Source organism: Oculina patagonica, chromosome 13 (genome assembly GCF_052425735.1).
Source record: "Oculina patagonica isolate OP01 chromosome 13, crgOcupat, whole genome shotgun sequence".
NCBI classification, from domain to species: Eukaryota; Metazoa; Cnidaria; class Anthozoa; order Scleractinia; family Oculinidae; genus Oculina; species Oculina patagonica.
Genome location: NC_135770.1, coordinates 20,974,208 through 20,991,470, shown reverse-complemented (window position 1 = coordinate 20,991,470; position 17,263 = coordinate 20,974,208). Strand labels below are relative to the sequence as shown.

General features: G+C 37.5%; 2 protein-coding genes across 3 annotated transcripts in view; one reads left to right on the top strand and one right to left on the bottom strand.

Moving 5' to 3' along the window:
• Positions 1-17,263, bottom strand: part of LOC144634241 (phytanoyl-CoA dioxygenase domain-containing protein 1 homolog) — a 115,909-nt gene that overhangs the window by 2,101 nt on the left and 96,545 nt on the right. The gene's annotated exons all lie outside the window — the stretch shown is intronic.
• Positions 535-5,886, top strand: LOC144635476 (uncharacterized). The gene is made up of 3 exons (XM_078494576.1): positions 535-593; positions 1,712-3,294; positions 3,766-5,886. The coding sequence occupies exons 1-2, from the start codon at positions 535-537 to the stop codon at positions 3,063-3,065; spliced, it is 1,413 nt and encodes a 470-aa protein (XP_078350702.1). The 3' UTR covers positions 3,066-3,294; positions 3,766-5,886.

The following is a 17,263-nucleotide window of genomic DNA, read 5'->3' as shown; positions in this document are numbered from 1 at the left end:
TCATCATCATCATCATCATCATCATCATCATCATCATCATAAGACCGGTGATATGGCGCGCCATCTGTGTCAAAATTACTTTTCCACATATTACGACTCATCATGTCTCGAAATAGGTCGTAATAGGTCGTAATAGGTCGTAATAAGTAACGTGATATCATGATCATGTAATACAATCTCGAAATAAGACTGGTTTCCATGGCTATACCATGTAACACTATCCCGAAATACATTGGTTTCCATGGCTATACCAGGTAACATGAATCTCGTAATGACATACGAAACCCATGCCAAATGTGAATATCACCATGGATACATATTCCTCTTGCCCAGCTTTCGCTCATCTCTCTTGTTTGTTCCCAGGTTTTTGAACGAGGGAGAGTGTGATCGAAGGCCGGCGATCGTGATCTCGGGTAGTTCTCCGCTTCTTTTAGATTTAGAAGACATTTTTTAGACTCAAGCAGCGGCATTATCTATCATTTTGCATACTTCTTGTCTCTGGGGCCCTTGGAGTACGCTTTTTCAAGGCTTTTAATGGCGCTTCCAAAGATTCTTTTCGTGTTTATGTTGGCTTTTGTTGTTGCTGTGGAGAGGTGAGATGATTTCAATCTACGTTAAGTGTGAATTGTGATTCAGGCTTAAATTTTGTACATGTATAAATATGGTTTCTTTTTAAATAACTTATTTGAAGTTTATTTTATTGTACCACTGCGAATGCAACCTGGGTTTATTTTAGGTCGTTTGTGGCTATGTTATTAAGAGGAAATCCGCCAGGACTTCGAGTAGTTATTGGACAAAATTATGTACCAAAACTATTTACACCTGATTGCAAGCTTTTGTGTTACTGCTTCAAATATCTTATCGAAAAAAATCTTTTCTAACAACACCACACATCGAAAACACATTTTGAAGTTCCGCTGAATTCCACTGAATCGCTTAAAAGATGTAAGCTTTTGCCCATAGCTTGTGAACTTTAAATATCATTTTCTCAGACTCGGATAAGAAATTGTTGTACCAGAATTATTTCCACCTTATTGCAAACTTTTTTGTTACTGCTTCAAATATCTTATCAAAAGAAATCTTTTCTAACAACACCACACATCGAAAACACATTTTGAAGTTCCGCTGAATTCCACTGAATCGCTTAAGACGAATTTACAAAATGGCTACACGTGAGATTTTTCCTATACCTTGTGAACTTTGAAATTCATTTTCTCAGACTCTGATAAGAAATTGTTGTTGGTGTTATCACGGATAATTACTTACATCTTTACCTTTTATTAAGGGTAGGAAATAACGCAATAGGATTTAAATTATTCTGGAAATTGATTTTTGTCCAACTTTAATAAATATTACTCGACTTCCTAGTGGATTCCGTCTTAAACATTTTGAGAGTTTTTGGGCATGATTTCATTGTTTATTTACGTTCAAATTTAGCTACCCGGGGCCAGTTGGTGATTCACCTCTGTATTTGTATTTCCTTTCTGTGAGCATAAGATTAAATCTGTTTGTTTACCATTTAAATAATTGCACTTTTTATTTCTCTCTTTATTTCTTAATCGACACTGTGTTTTGTATCTATATAGGGGAGGTTGCAACCAGCAACTGCAACAGTTTGTTTCCTCCATACTTGCACTGTTGCAGGAAGTAAGTAGGTGTCGCGATTCTCCTATGGACAGGGAGAGTGCAGACTTTTTGCAGCTTTTTGCAGCTTGGTAATAACCTTTGTGGAAAGATCACCTCAGTTCTCACAAAGGGAATTAAACAACCTTAGAGATCTTGCCAGAGAGCTCAGGTTAATTGAAGACCTATTCAGGGAATTACCAGTTTTCAACCCTAGCTGCTACAGGGCTCCTGTTAGGCATAGTGGTGCTGTTGGTCGTCCTGCTTATGAAATTTCCAGGGAACAAATAATGCTTTTGCGTTCCTGTTACTTTTCTTGGACCAGCATTGCTAACATGCTTGGTGTGTCAAGATCCACGATTCATAGACGGGCAACTGACCTCGACATACCGCCTTCATTTCTCACCTATTACCCCATCCAGGAAGTTGAATTACAGCAGGTTGTTCAAGAGGAACTCGTGTCTATGCCTCGTTGTGGGGAACGCTACATGCAAGGTGCACTGAGAAGACGTGGCATCTGGGTTCAAAGATGGCGAGTTCGAGACGCCCTGATAAATCTGGATCCAATTGCCAGGGCTAGCCGTTGGGCACAGCAAATTCCTCGCAGGCCATACAGAGTACCACATCCCAACTTCCTTTGGCATATAGACAGTAATTTAAAATTGCGTCACTGGCGATTTGTCATACATGGTGGCATTGATGGTTACTCTCGGCTGATTGTTTATCTCAGGTGCAGTAATAACAACAGGGCATCAACTGTGTTGTCCTTGTTTCGACATTCAATAAACACCTGGGGCTTGCCATCGCGTGTCAGAGCAGATGACGGGGGTGAAAACATTGCCGTTGGTGACCTTATGATCCAGTATAGGGGGGATGGTCGTGGTAGTTTTCTCACTGGGCCTAGTGTTCACAACACAAGGATTGAGAGATTGTGGCGTGAGGTTGTTCACTGCATTTTGTATATGTTCAAAAATATATTTTTGCATTTGGAGCAACTTGGTCTACTTAGCCGCAGTAATGATGTTGACCTTTTTGCATTACATTATGTATACACCCCAAGGATCAATAATGCTCTAGCCCAGTTTGTAGAGACATTTAACAATCATGGCCTTTCTACAGAGCATGGCCTTTCCCCTCATCAGTTGTGGATATCTGGCATTCTTCAGCATCATTCGTCCAATTATTCTGGCATAAGAGGGATCATCGACAACACCATGCCAGATGATTTGGCCATGTATGGAAATGACCCAGAGGCACCCTTACCTCAAGGGAATGATTTATCAGGAGTCGAAGTTGCTCAGATTTCTTTAAACATTCCAGAACATGTCATGGTGGTTCTTCAGGATTCATTTCATCCAGAGGATGATGATGGAAATCAAGGAATGAATGTGTATTTTCAAGTCAGGCAATTCTTATTGCTTTATTTTACCTCTGCCATGTAAAGATTTTTATATTATCTGCAATGGAAGTGGTTGCAGATGTATGGATGTGTGGGTTATGCTGACTCCTAAAATTTTCATGCAAAGGAATTTTAGTAGAGAGTGATGCAGCATACACCATCCTCATGGTTTATGCTGACTCCTGAAATGCACAGCTATATGTGATTTTGGTAGAGTGTAGCAGCTTTACATGAGCGTTGTGGAGCATTTTATAAACACTTCTAAAAACTTGGTAAGAAGAATGTTTTGTGGCTTTGCAACATTGAGTCATTGTTAAATTGTAATAATTCTTTTCAAGTGGGGATCGATTTTGATCATATGATTTGATATTTGTTTGCTTCACTTCCCATAACACTGCATAAAGCCCAAAGTGAAATGCAGTTAACAGTATTATTATAAAGGGTAGTGAAAAGTTACCTGATACAAAGTGTAAACAGTGCAGGAACTTCCAACATGCCCTATTAAAACTGAATGTACTCTTTACTATTAACTATATATCCATTTAAGTATTAGCTTATAATTTCCAATGACACAGAAACTAAATCTAGTTGACCCCTTGTCAGGTCCCCTGTCCTTGTCATTGTTTTGAGTTTAGTCAGGGTTTTAAAACCTTCATGGCACACACCTATCCGAAATTTAATGTAGTACACCCCCTCCTTCCTCTGGATTTTTTTCTTATATCTTTATATTTTTCTTTCAACAGGTTTCCATACAGTGTATGTAACATCATTATCACGGAGAAAGGCACCTGACAAGAAAATCTTGCTGTTGATTGGACAAGACTAATATGAACATTTATTCCCGTCATACATAGTAGAAACTACAGTGTACGTTACTTTTGTTGTTGATGACTCATTCTTATTTAAATATTCACGTTGTCAACAAAAAATATTGTTTATTACTAACTGGATGTTTTTGTTATTACTATCAATTCGAAGGATAGCTAAGCTTTCTACATTATGCTCTGTTTATTGTAAAAAATTAATACTACTTCAAGTATTAAACAGTATGAAGTTTTCAGGGTTGCCACGGTCAGGGAAAAACTTAGTTCTTGTCAAAGTCAGTTGGCTGAAACAAGAAAACACAATGGATTTGTTGGTGAAGTCAAATGCCATGCGTTCAATATCCCGTGAAAAACGAAAAGAGATTGAAAGTGAAGAGAAGACTATTGATGGTCTGCAAAAGAAGCTGAAGCAAATGCAAAAAAAAGTTTGGCTTATTTGCTAATTCACCCTGACTCACCTAATTCAATGTCAGTGAAATTGTTTTGAGGACAGGGAAAAGTCTGGGATTTTTTTTGGTTCTAATGAGTGGCAACCCTGATATTGTTGACGAAAGGATGTTGTCTCCAACAAGTGGTGCTTTGCGCTAATTAAAAATCAAACAATTGTAAATAATTGTGGGCCACAACTGCTAAAATGTACTGTTAAGTGCTGTTAACGTTTGTAAAACTTGTTAAAAAGTTGTGCATATACTTTTTGGTAGGAAACATTTGTTGATTAGCAAGACAGTGCACCTTCTAAATTCTGGTTTATATAGCACTCCTTCCCCTTTAAGATTATCTCAACCAGATTGGAGTGCGGCTATTTCAAACTGTCATGTTCACGTAGGCTGATATTAGATACACCAATTTGATACTGACAAGTTCAGAAATTAATATTGATTCTCCCGAAGAATATCGCACTTTCACGTTTTCGGTACTGCCGCGTGACCTGAGCCTGCAGTTTTCTGGTCAGCACCCCAAGATTTAAAAATGCATTGAATGATGTTCTAACATTTTAAGAGCCAGGACTGTCCCTCGTATGGCCAAACAAATCATGTGATATACCAATGACGTCAGAACGTCCATATAAATATGTAGGAAAAAGGCAAATATCGTATTGGCCCAGTCCTTAGTGACAGTGAACTGTTTTAAATTTTAAAAAAAGCAAATGCAGCAGTAATCGAGTTTAGTTTGAGCAAACCTCAAAAGAAATATTTTCCTTGATTTTAACAATGTTTTTGAAAATGCCTTTTCAGATTTGCATTAAAACATTTTTTATCGTTTTTAAAATTCAAATGTTCAGTTACCATACTATTGTTAGCAAGAAATAAATTGAATTTTAAATAAACGCCGCCCTCGTATCAACGCCACTCTCGATTCATGAAAAATTTAATAAACGCCGTGGCGTTTAATTGAATAAATACGGTAATTAACCTTTAAATTAAATATGCATTCGCACGCTGATGTACAATTTACTTCCCTTTACCCCTTTGATTTTTCACCATTAAAGGACTGGTCATTTTTTATGTAGAAGGAGGACAGGAGTTCTTTTGTTAATGCAAACAAAATCAAATAATGCTAAAACAGACTGATTTGGATCTTGTCTTTATCAAAGTGTGAAATATTAAGCAATGAAGATATCAATCTTGCAAAACCTAAAAAACAAAGGTCCCCCCATTAATTCTGTATGAAAAAATGAGCTCTCCTCGTCTTGTCGATATAAAACTGCCCCCCACCCCCCACCCCGGTGCGCCCTTGTTCCTCCCTCTCCTTCTTAACAAATAATGATGGGACCCTAAGCACTTAATGACTGCTCCCACGACAGACAGTGTGTTTTATCCTCATTGACCAATTCCAGCTGAACCAGCCCGGAAGTGAAAATTTAATGTTTTAAAAGAAAATATGCCCTCTATGGTTTGTTCCCTTCCCTGGAAAAAACATTGTTTTATACATGTACCTTTTGAATGTGGTTCAATAACAACAGGATAGATTTTATTGTACAAACAAAATTTATTGTTCTTTAAACACTTGTAAGTGTTAATTTAATTAAATGACATTTGTCAAAAAGTAATGTATATTTGAAAGTGATACAATTAAGCCAAAACGCTAAGAATTTAGATGTGTTTCGTCCACCTTAGATAAGCAATAGCACCGCTTATTGAAATTTACTTATCATGATTCTGTTTTTTTTCTAACACTTGTAAGTGTTAATTTAATTAAATGACATTTGTCAAAAAGTAATGTATATTTGAAAGTGATACAATTAAGCCAAAACGCTAAGAATTTAGATGCGTTTCGTCCACCTTAGATAAGCAATAGCACCGCTTATTGAAATTTACTTATCATGATTCTGTTTTTTTTTCCTTAAAAAAAGGCTTTGAGGAATATTTTAACATACATCAGTACAGTACTACGAGATAATAGCTCACTTTTTCTGGGCTTAGATTCGGTCGGAACTTCCATGGGAGTGTCACCTGTAAGAAAAAAAAACAAGCGCAATTAATGGTTGCGGGTGAGGAGAATTCTTCAAATCCTGTAGTGGAGATGTACGAATTTTAAAAGGAAATGATTGCTTTGGAAGTAAACTTCAGAAAGCAAATGCCAAAAAGCTCAAAAAATTTAAGGAAAGCCTCCCCCCCTCCCCCAGCCATCATTTCACCGCTGGGTACTAGTGCAAAATACCTTATTACATGAAATTTTCGCGAAACGTTAATTTCGCAATTCCAAAAAATCGCGAAAGTAAAGTGACGCGAACAATAAGTGCCGCGAACATAACATAAGTTAAGCGAAAATTAAGTGACTCACATTATGTCGATAATCAAGAAAGAATAAAATTAGTACCACTGACGGAAGGAATTTTCAATGTAAATGGATGTTGCCGTCACTTGACTCAAGAACAATAACTCACTTACAAGCATGACCTACTTGTAGACATTGTGAGGATTGCCCTTGCATTATTGTTAATTTTGACGTTATTTTTCCCTTGATGAAGTCGTTTTATTTTATTCAAAGGCATTTTAAATAATATTGCCAAGGAAATGTAATTTTTTTCTTATGCCAAAACGCGAAATCAACGAAAGGGATTCAATATACAAAATTTTCGCAAAATCGCGAAATATGCGCACCTCACTATCGCGAAATTAACTGACGTGCCGCGAAAATTTCATGTAATAAGGTACCTTTTATTTTCGAAATCAAAATAATATTTAACAAAGTCCTGGCATCTTTTGTTGCTTTCCTCATATATACTTGCCTACTTACAAAAAATGTCAGATGTTTTAAGCTGGTGCTCATGATATTTTGAAAATAATTGGCCGAAAAAAGACACGTGCCTTAAATTTCTTGAGAGGAATGTTTAGCCTTATGAGAAACGGCTTCACTTAACACTTAATCTTGGTTACTGAAAGAAAGTATAAATTGCAATAGAAAACTAAAGCCATATCGACGTTTTATTACATTTTTAAATAAATTTACCTTTAGGGAATCTCCGCTCGTTAAAGAGACGGTCCCTCGCAGCTCTGCGCCGGTCTTCATCAAGTTTGCTTCTAAGATCCTTCGGATCATCAGATTCTTTTCCTAATGGTGTTAAAAAGGAGACAATTATGACACAACACATAACTGAATCAGAATTAATAACAAGTATTATCAACAATTCGTATGAGGTTGAAAGTACGAAGCAATTGAGAAATACGGCTGAACTACACCTTTTTCCAAAGCATTTATGTTACAGGAAAGGAAGTCTGTGCGATTTATTTCTGAACAGAAAAATCAGCGACAAAAAACACACAAAAGATTTGTACTATCGACAAATTTCCGATCCTAATGCGCTAGATAATGTTTGTTACTAATTTTAACAGCCAGTTTAGTTTGCACCGTCCGAGTACGCACCACCTTCAGAGCAAACTAACCAGGCTAGAACCCAAATAAGACAGGGTTAATTAACTGTACAACCTATATAAAATATTCAATGTTCCTTAAGCGCGCGAAAAATGTTGGCAAAGGTTATTCGGTAATGATTGGCAGGAGCGATTTAAGAACCGTTTTAGCGCTAACGGATGCGAAACATCGGTCACTCGCTCACGTTCCATCGTATCAATGTGAGCAGAAACACACTAATTTTTTAGATTTTCTACAATCGATCCACCGGCCATCAACATTAATCTGCTCGGCCGTTTTATTTCAACTTCGACGCGCGAACAGGCGAATGGTTGCCATTCTACTTATTTCTAATGAGACTTTGGCTGATGAAACTTTAAGTTTGACTCCTACTACAGTATCATCATACAAAAAACTAGTACGTCGGTATATAACCCTGCGCATTTGATTCTGTGATTTTAAATAGAGGAGAAAAAGTGTTTGCCCGATACTAACAGCGCAATCAAAAAATAAGGGTTGCTATATTTCAGTTTATTAACAATGACTCACTGCCGTCCTTACTTTTCCCGCTGTCAGCCTTTCCTTTGTTCTTTCCAGATACGTCTTTAGACATTTTGTCCAATCTGCAACAAGAGTCAAGAAAAAGCAAATGTGAATTCAAAAAAGGCAACTGAAGTGACTAAAGTTGTTCGCTTAAAAAATAATTATGGCAATACTTTAAAAAGTCGAGCACTATTCCCGTTCTACGAAACATGTTTCAAATATTTCATATTGTAATCGAAGGTTTTACAGCATATAGCAGTTGTTCGATTTAGAAAATCAAAGTTAAAGAATCATCAAACAATGCGTGCAACCTCAGCGATTGTTAGGTGAATTATGCTTCCTCGACGATCAAAACCTCGCTCTCTCTCTCTCTTTCTCTCTTACTTTTCTCAAGAGCTACGTGAAGTTTAAAATGATTTCGTGCTTCGCGTGCACTGACAAAATCATGGCTATATGCGCTAGGTAAAATTAACCGAAATTACACTTACCAAGCAAATCTTTCTTTCAAGGTTTATCTCTCTTCGATACAATCACTCACAACTCCACTGAACCAAACTCCGACACAACCACTAGCAAATAAACTTTGCACAAGGCGTCTCTTTTTGAGGCACTCTCAGACAATTCCCAGGGGTTCAGCCAATATACAAAAAAGGCGGCAAATGGAATCTCGCGCCGGTGAAGTAACAAGTAACTCTAATTGATGGAGGACGTGTGAAAATTGAAATAAAGGAAGTCGCGCGTCACCTTTACACTGCAACAATTAAAGAGACATCTTGAAAGCCAAAAGAATATAAGTTGCCCTTCTGTTCAGGAAAAATTCATCAAAAATCTAGTCCTACAGCAGAACCATCAGCAATAACCAAGTAAACTGAACGACACGTTATTGTACACGGCTGGTTTTTAAAAGAAAAGATCTCGCTTTTTACGTTCCATCACGTTAAATATCTTTATGAAGGTCGCGCAATTGTCATTGTCCATCATAAACTGTATATTCGATCGAAATCCACTTCATTATTTGAAATTGACTGGAGTTTGAACGCCCGTTGAAACAGATCATAATTTTCTATTTGCCGAAAACAAATAAAACAAAAGGATTATCCAGCCGTAAAAGACAATATAGCTTTCTATAAAGTTATTATGGTAGTAATCAAAGCGTATAACAATATTCAAGTGAGACTTAAGCCTGGTTCTCATATGATCGCCCCGATCGTCTCTGTCGCTTCTGTCGTTTGCAAAGTCTGAGGTGATTGGAGCAAGCAAACTTTTTGAAGCGACAGAGACGATCGGGACGATCATATGATAAACAGGCTTAAGACCGCTTGAACAGGTGCGAAGAGAAACATCTTTCTGTGAGCGCGCACAATAATCAAGTAAAAGAACAAAATTTTCTTCCGGATTTTTATAAACAGGAGAGCGGGCGGGCGCTTTTTTGTTATTTGTTATTTCCTCCATCCTCAAATCCTCCAGAAGCGAACTTGCAAAATAAGTCCTGCAAGGTAATTGACCTATCCAGTCCGCGTCCCTAGCGTACCAAGGCTTTGAAATTTTAGCCTGAATTCGTGTTATAGTGCATAAAAAAGCAACCTCTCTGACAGAATTTTCAGTTGTACTGACGTCTGCTTTTTTTGGTCTAACGAGTGAGGTTGGCCACTTTATCATTGAAGACAAATTGCGGTTAACACTTTTACACTCATGCAGCGAGGGGCATTCCTTACGCTACGAGTCTTACGATATATAACTAGGTATTCAAGGAAAACTTCTCAATGGTTCTAATTGCTTAAAATCAGACGCGAGCTGATTTTACACACTTGTGAACAAAAGAGAATAATAATAAAGAAACCGGCAACGACCCGGCCCGGAACCGGCTGATTTCCAAAAGATAGACAAACTGTCGCGCGTTCTGGGAGCGTGCAAATCGTGATCTTAAACATGCCGGGACCAAAATATTATTTCATAGAATGGTACTTATATGAAAAGGAATATGAAAAGGGTAATTGTAAAAATGCAATACCAGTAAATCTTTTGATTTGCCGCTGGTGTCTGAGAATGAATTGATTTGCATTAAACTGATGATAATTGTTTGTGGCAATAAAGGTTGAAAAAATCACACACAAAAGATAACTTTACAGATGTTTTAGACTGTCCACAGCCTTTCTATTTTTCACGCAAAAAGAGCGCGAGCGCGAGCGGGAAGCGCGGGGGGAGGGGGGCGGGAAGCGAGCGAAGCGAGCCGAACGAAAAAATATATTGCTTAAAAATATATTGCTTATTTTTGGAAATTAAGTTCCTTGTCCGGTCTTTTATAAAAAGGCGGGCGGGCGGGCGCTTTTTTTTGTTTTAGTTTGTTATTTCCTCCATCGTCAAATTCTCCAGAAGCAAACTTGTAAAATAAATCCTGCTAGGTAATTGACCTGTCCAGTGAGCACGGACCTAGCGTGCCAAGGCTTAAAAATTTGACCCTGAATTCGTGTTAAAGCGTAAGAAAAAGCCACCTCTTACAGAATTTTCAGTTGTACTTACGTCTGCTGATTTATCTTTCGTTAAACTTCTCAAATGCAAATAACAATAAAGAAGGCGGCCCCCAAAAAATGAAGCGGGAGGGGACGAGAAACATTTTTTTTATTGACCTTAAAAAGATCTTTTAAACAAAATGGACATACAGTGACACCGCGCTCTACGGACACCCGCTTAATACGGACGGCGTATGGTTTCCTTGTTTTAACTTGCTAGACGAGTAACAGTCACTTTAATTTTGAAACTAGACTAGTGGACTTTCCGTTTCTGTTTAAATGCCTGTTTTATTTCTTGCACTATCGAGTCTCAACAACATTAAAATGATATTAGCCCGACAGTTTAAGAAAAGGAGACAGGGGCGTACATGTACGCAATTGCGTACCAGAATTTCCCGGACTTTATTTCATTTAATAGACCTTAACATAGAAGAAAGGTCTTGTAATTTCTCAACATGTAATGTTTTTCTTTTAACTTTTTTCTCAGGGGCACCCATTCGACCGTTTCGGTGAATATCTGTTCGGAAGACCTATAATCGCGTACGATTTGGTTGATACAAGTGTGACGAAAAACTGGAGATTTTTTGAGCTAAAACTTTCGTGACATGGGGAAAGTAATGTCTGTTGTCTTCGGAGAGAGAAAAATGTCGTTTTGGGCACGAAAAAAGGCCAGGTAAGATTTTCGAGAAGGCAACAGCGGCTCGTAAATTCGGGTAATAATATTTCGTTCCCTAAAATTTTCTGGAGTTTGAAAGTTCACCTAGCGTATCCGAAAAGATACACTTTTCTTAGCGTTTAAAAATAAGGCTTTACAACGCACAAAAAGGACATTTATAACCTATAAACGGTGTCCCGACACCTCAGAAAGTAAAATTTTCTCGTTGGGTGCCCCTGTTTTCTGCACCTAAAACGTGAAAGTTTGTTAAGACAGCAAAGTTTTGTTCGACTCAGGTGCCACTCAAGTGGAGATTCAAGAATTAATTGCATTCAACTTCAAATGTGTGTAAACTAGCAGAACAATCCAAATATGGTAACGAGGAACTCAAAGTTTGTGTTAAATCTTACATAATCTTGACTTAATTAAAAAAAAAATTTCTGTCTAAAATCTTTTATCTGTCAACATTTTCTTTTTCCTTTTTTGCTTCCTTTTCTTTGGTTTGTATCAGTTGTATTGCAATAATACGGCAGTCTCTAATATCGATCTGCGTCAAAGTTATTCTGACTGGCTGAATTTCAATATACTATTGTACCCAAACGAGCCTTCTTGCCAGTGTCCACTAGAGCGGCCATTTAGCATCATAAGAAGAGTCAAGACCTACATGCGCTCAACTGATGAGAACTGAGCGGCTCTCCGCTCTGGCGCTTATACATTGTAGGGACAATCCGATCAAACCTGACATTGTAATACGGGCGTTTTGCGCTAAAAAGAACAGAAGATTAGCTTTTGAATTATAATTATCGAAACTTCGTATCAGGTCTGCATATAGTTATTGCCTTACAGAAAATAATTACAGAATGCGATGCCTATGAGAGTGAAGAAATAAACTGACATTTTCTGAAAACATGTGAACATGCTCCAAAGTAATAATACTATCAAAAAATATATAATTAGACAATTTCAAGTTTGGTTTTCTGGTTGAGCCAAGTTAAGGTAAAGTCTAGAGTTTATATCTTTATTTGACCGAAACTCTTTTCAGTTCACAATGCAAAAAAAAGAGAACAAAACAAAACAATTTAGTCCTAAAAGCTCGTGTATACAGCGCTTGTATCATCACTTAAAGGTGAAACTTCACCTCTTACTGTGACTTTGTGCGTACTACTTAAAATTGCCTAGGAACGCCCCTGGGATAGTAAGGATTCCCTAGTTCAAATTTGTTGCAGTTTAATTTAGAGGTGAAACTAAACTTTTTGTTGCTATAAGTATAATTTCTCTCTTATTCCCCGGATAAAGAAAAGTCTTTACCTTCGTCTTTACTTTGTGTCGATAAAACATGTGTCCGTGACCTCTTTTGGTCTGGACACCTTGGCATGTCCTTTTGGCATGTGCATATTAACGGGTTTCCACTGTATCTGGAACGGAACTTCGACGAAGATCAGAAAATATAGCAAAAGAATTTTTCGTGAAACTTAACCTTCATTAGAAATCCAGAAATAAGGGAAGGCGTGGAGATCTCTAAGGTTGATTTTTCATTAACATACTGGCATTGCTTTGGCATGAAATTTTAATGTGGGGCCCAGACGGCTTCCCTAAATCTTACACTGAGAAGGGAAGGCGTGGGGATCTCTAAGGTTGATTTTTCATTAACATACTGGCATTGCTTTGGCATGAAATTTTAATGTGGGGCCCAGACGGCATACCTAAATCTTACACTGAGAAGTGCAAGTGCTCATATCTAATCCCAGCAATTTATTCAACGACTTCTTTGTAAACCCAAGAATACAGGACTCAGCCTAACGAAAGAGGAGTTGACTATCATAGCAGCAATTAGAAGCAATTAAACTTGACTTTGCTTTTAAGAAAAAAAAACCCGTCGGGGACTCAGATTTATTTCTTTGTCCCACACTCGTGTCATGTTGAACAATTTCTTCATTAACAAAGAAACCATAACCAATTAAATATTTAAAATGAATGCCGAGAGACTTCCTGGCCGATGGTTTCTCTCCGAACATTCTTAAGCTATTCGCAAAGAACAGGGCCAAAACTCCCGGTGTGGTGGTCTCGCCTTTGCAATTGTGTAGTAAAATTATAGTATGTGTACAGCGCATTTGAACAAATTGTCACCGTGAAACTCACCCTATGCGATTCAAATATTAGAAAACACATCGAAACTCGGAAAATGATGATTGTAAAATATATTTAAAATTAAGATGTTATCATTATGCTATAGCCGTGGCTACAGCGCTGATCAAATTAACAGATGATTGGAGACGCGCACTTGATGAAAGTAAAGAAGTGGGTGTGGTTGCTATTGGTCTCTCCAAGGCCTTCAACTGCATTTGCTACAATCTAGCTACTGCTTGTTGCAAAGTTAAAAGTGTATGGCTTACAAGAATCAGCCCTTCAACTTTTAAGATCATTTTTTGCACGACCGTAAACAAAGGGTAATATGCAATGATACATGCTCTAGCTGGTCTTTTTTTAAAGTGCGGCCTCCTGCATTGAAGTCTCCATAGCCCCTTACTGTTTAACATCTTTATGAACGACATGAACGAATCTGTTTTCGTCATTCCCTCCGCCTCTGCTTAAACACATCTTAAATCAAGACATGGAAAGCGGCTATCTACCTAGCTTAACTACAACTATCTTCAAGCCAACGGGGACAAGACACAATTTCTTGATATGATTCTTAGGAATTCAACTTCCGATTACGATTTGGAGTTTGATGGAACTTCTATCGATATCAAAGAAAATTTAAAGATCCTTGGTTTATGTCTGGACTATAAGTTATCTTTTCTAGAGTCATTAATCAAGATGCTGGGCACGAGAACACAATCTCAACGAATAATTTTAAATGCTTTTAATAAAATGGCCCATGTTATATTACCAACTTAATCAAGCCCCGGGTCACCCCATACAATTTTAGAAGTAGCGGGTTAATAGCTCCTTAAAATAGTTGATTCTACCACGTCTCGTATTCACATATTATTCAGGGCCCGCGCAGCAAGTTTTGGAGTGGGGGGGGGGGGGGGGGGGCTAAAGACGGACGCGTGAGCGAAATTAGCGGGGGGAAGGGGGTATATACTTGAAAATTTTGATGTTAATTTCTCTAAAATGGCGAGAAAAGCATTTATAAAATAGCAAGCAAAATTTAAGGTTTCCATAATGAAACGATACTCAACAAAACTTGCGATAGGACCGTCACCAGTCAGTGAAACATTATATTAAAAGACCGACTTCTCGCTGATTAAGATAAAACCAGGACACATAAAAAGAGGAGCAATAATCTCATGCTCATTGTTAAAAGATCAAGGTCGAGACTGTTATTATCGTACCTCTATCAACTGGACTCGACAATCAACTGAATAATTTGTTTGGGAATCGCCTTATAAACTTAACCCATTCATCGGTTCAGATAGAAATTAGCCAATTATACGTTAAAAAAGACATGAACCTGTACTAGCACAAGGCTAAAACTGAACAATTATTTGATAATTATAGCGACTTATAACTAATTTATGACAATATTTTTTTGTTAAGTTATCTGCGCGTCTACTTTGCCAGTAACTTTTGTCCCTTACGACTGAACTAACAATTTTTTTGCTTCGTTATTTTTTTTCATTATTATTTATTTATTTATTTCTTTCTTTAATTTTACACAAAAGTGTGTGGGGGGGCTAAAGCCCCCCCTAGCCCCTCCCTCTGCACGGTGCCTGTTATTTCTAGAATTTGTAACCATTTACCACGAGCAACAAAAAATGCACCTGACGTATAATTTGGTGGCTACTAATGCAGTTTTTGCATTTTATTTTAATGATACCTTTACGGACATTTCGTAATCTTAATCATTTGTAATATTGTATTTCTAAGACCTTTAACTTTGGCGAGTTTAAAGCTTGGCTCTCATATGATCGCCATAATCGAAAGAAAGCCACGGCAGTGTTGTTCAAAACACGTTTTTAAGTTAATAAGACTTTTAAAGCAACATCTACCTTATTGTTACTTATTTTCGCGGGAACTTTATTTCGCGAAAATGGAACGGGCATATTTCGCGGGACTTAAATTTCGCGATTTGGCTAAAAAATATGTTCAAAGGAACTAAATTTCGCGAAAATTGTAAAAATACTGGTCTGCATTAACAAACAGTAAGTCTCAATTGAAATTGGCACAACTGATTTTAACTTTCAACAGCAATAGTTTCCAATGACACTGAACAAAACCATATAACAAAACGAAACTTAAAACAGTTTGACATGTGCCTTTGTAACAAAGTAGAGCTATAGTTTGACGACTATACCAAGGTAATTATGTAGTTAACTGACGGCAACGTTGATTGATCACAACGAATTATATAGAAGGGTATTAAAGTTCGCGTCGTTATTTTTCGCGACAACATTTTTTCGCGGGTCTTTAATCGCGAAAATTAAGTCCCGCGAAAATAAGTAACAATAAGGTAATCCAGGGGTTAATTAAATAAAACATTTACAAGTGTAATTTACAAGTGTAGCTTTTGTTTTCGACCTCTTAAACAACAGCTACACTTGAAAATTACGCGTGTAAATGTTTTATTTACTATGATTTAATTGACCCAAGGTGAGGGCTCCTTAATCGCGGGGGACTATAAGGGACCGGTCATTATTTATCGCCTGGGGGGGGGGGGGGAGCGGAGGATTTTTTGGGGGGCACTTGATATTTAGATGAACAGAAGGGGGGATCAGTCGTAACTGAGAGCCCAAAAGGGGGGGATCACGAGAAATTTTGGAAGGATTCAGATGCGCCAATTCTTCTGGGAGATGATAGCATTTGCGGTCTTAATTGCAATTTGTTCTAACACAACTTTATATAAAAAAGGTGCTGTCATACTGGGGAATGTGCACATTTTAATTTATATCAAGAACGTTTTGTGTTAAGAATTCTATATATTCCTTTTATAAAGTGCTTAGCTAATATTCATCTTTGAACATGACAGGTGAATTCTAAATTGTGAACCATAACTCCTGATAACTAACACATTGTGAAATAGCATGTTGGTTTAAACATAAAGCATTTATCGCCTCTCCATTAATGGGCTCCTCTCTCCGAAATTTTCACTTTAAAGACAAAAGTTAACGCCGTCCCTGGAAAGTTAAGGTTTATACGTTGCTTAAGGAGATGAAATCTGATAATTGAGTTTCCCAGCTTGAAGTTTTCTGATCCTGACGGCTAAAGCGGTCAAAAATAAATCGAAAAATAAACCAAGTGGATAAAAAAAACTATAATATATTGAAAAAAATTTTGCGCAATTTCAGGAGTCCATTACTAATGGGCTCATGGCAATTTATATTATTTCTATATTAAACAATTTGCTACAAAAGTTTGCACACTTTCGAGCCTTATTCTTTGAAAAGTTCGAGGCGCCAAAAACCGGAGGTGACGTCATTTTTGCGTTTGACCACTGTAAACAATCTCAGTGTCCCCGGCTAACCGGTCAGCGTTAAGGCCGCCCAGCGATTGTCATCGAGGTCGAGTGTTTTTTTGAAGTGAACCGATGACCAGATAATGGTTTTTCATTGGATCGAGGGCTCAAGTCTTATTTTTCTGTCTATGGTCAGTAAATTCAGATTTGAATAATGGGCGAAGAAAATCACCGGGAAGCTCCGCTTTTAGGCTTGGCTAAGTTTGTTACTGCCGGGTCTTATTTGTTTTAAGTTTTTGTTGGTGGGCCTCCAATCATTTTCAAAATATAAACGTAGCAAACTTAATAAAATAGTTTAGGGTAAATCAACATGAATCATTCAAATAAAAATCTTTTATTTCAACATCAATCAGTAATCATGCAAATATAGACCCGGGTACGGGGGGTGGGGGGTTT

Excerpts from the sequence above, each read along its gene's own strand:
- LOC144635476 (XM_078494576.1), top strand. The coding sequence starts at position 535 with ATGGCGCTTCCAAAGATTCTTTTCGTGTTTATGTTGGCTTTTGTTGTT. Across the intron at positions 594-1,711 it reads TTTGTTGTTGCTGTGGAGAG|CTTGGTAATAACCTTTGTGG; the intron begins GTGAGATGATTT and ends AGCTTTTTGCAG.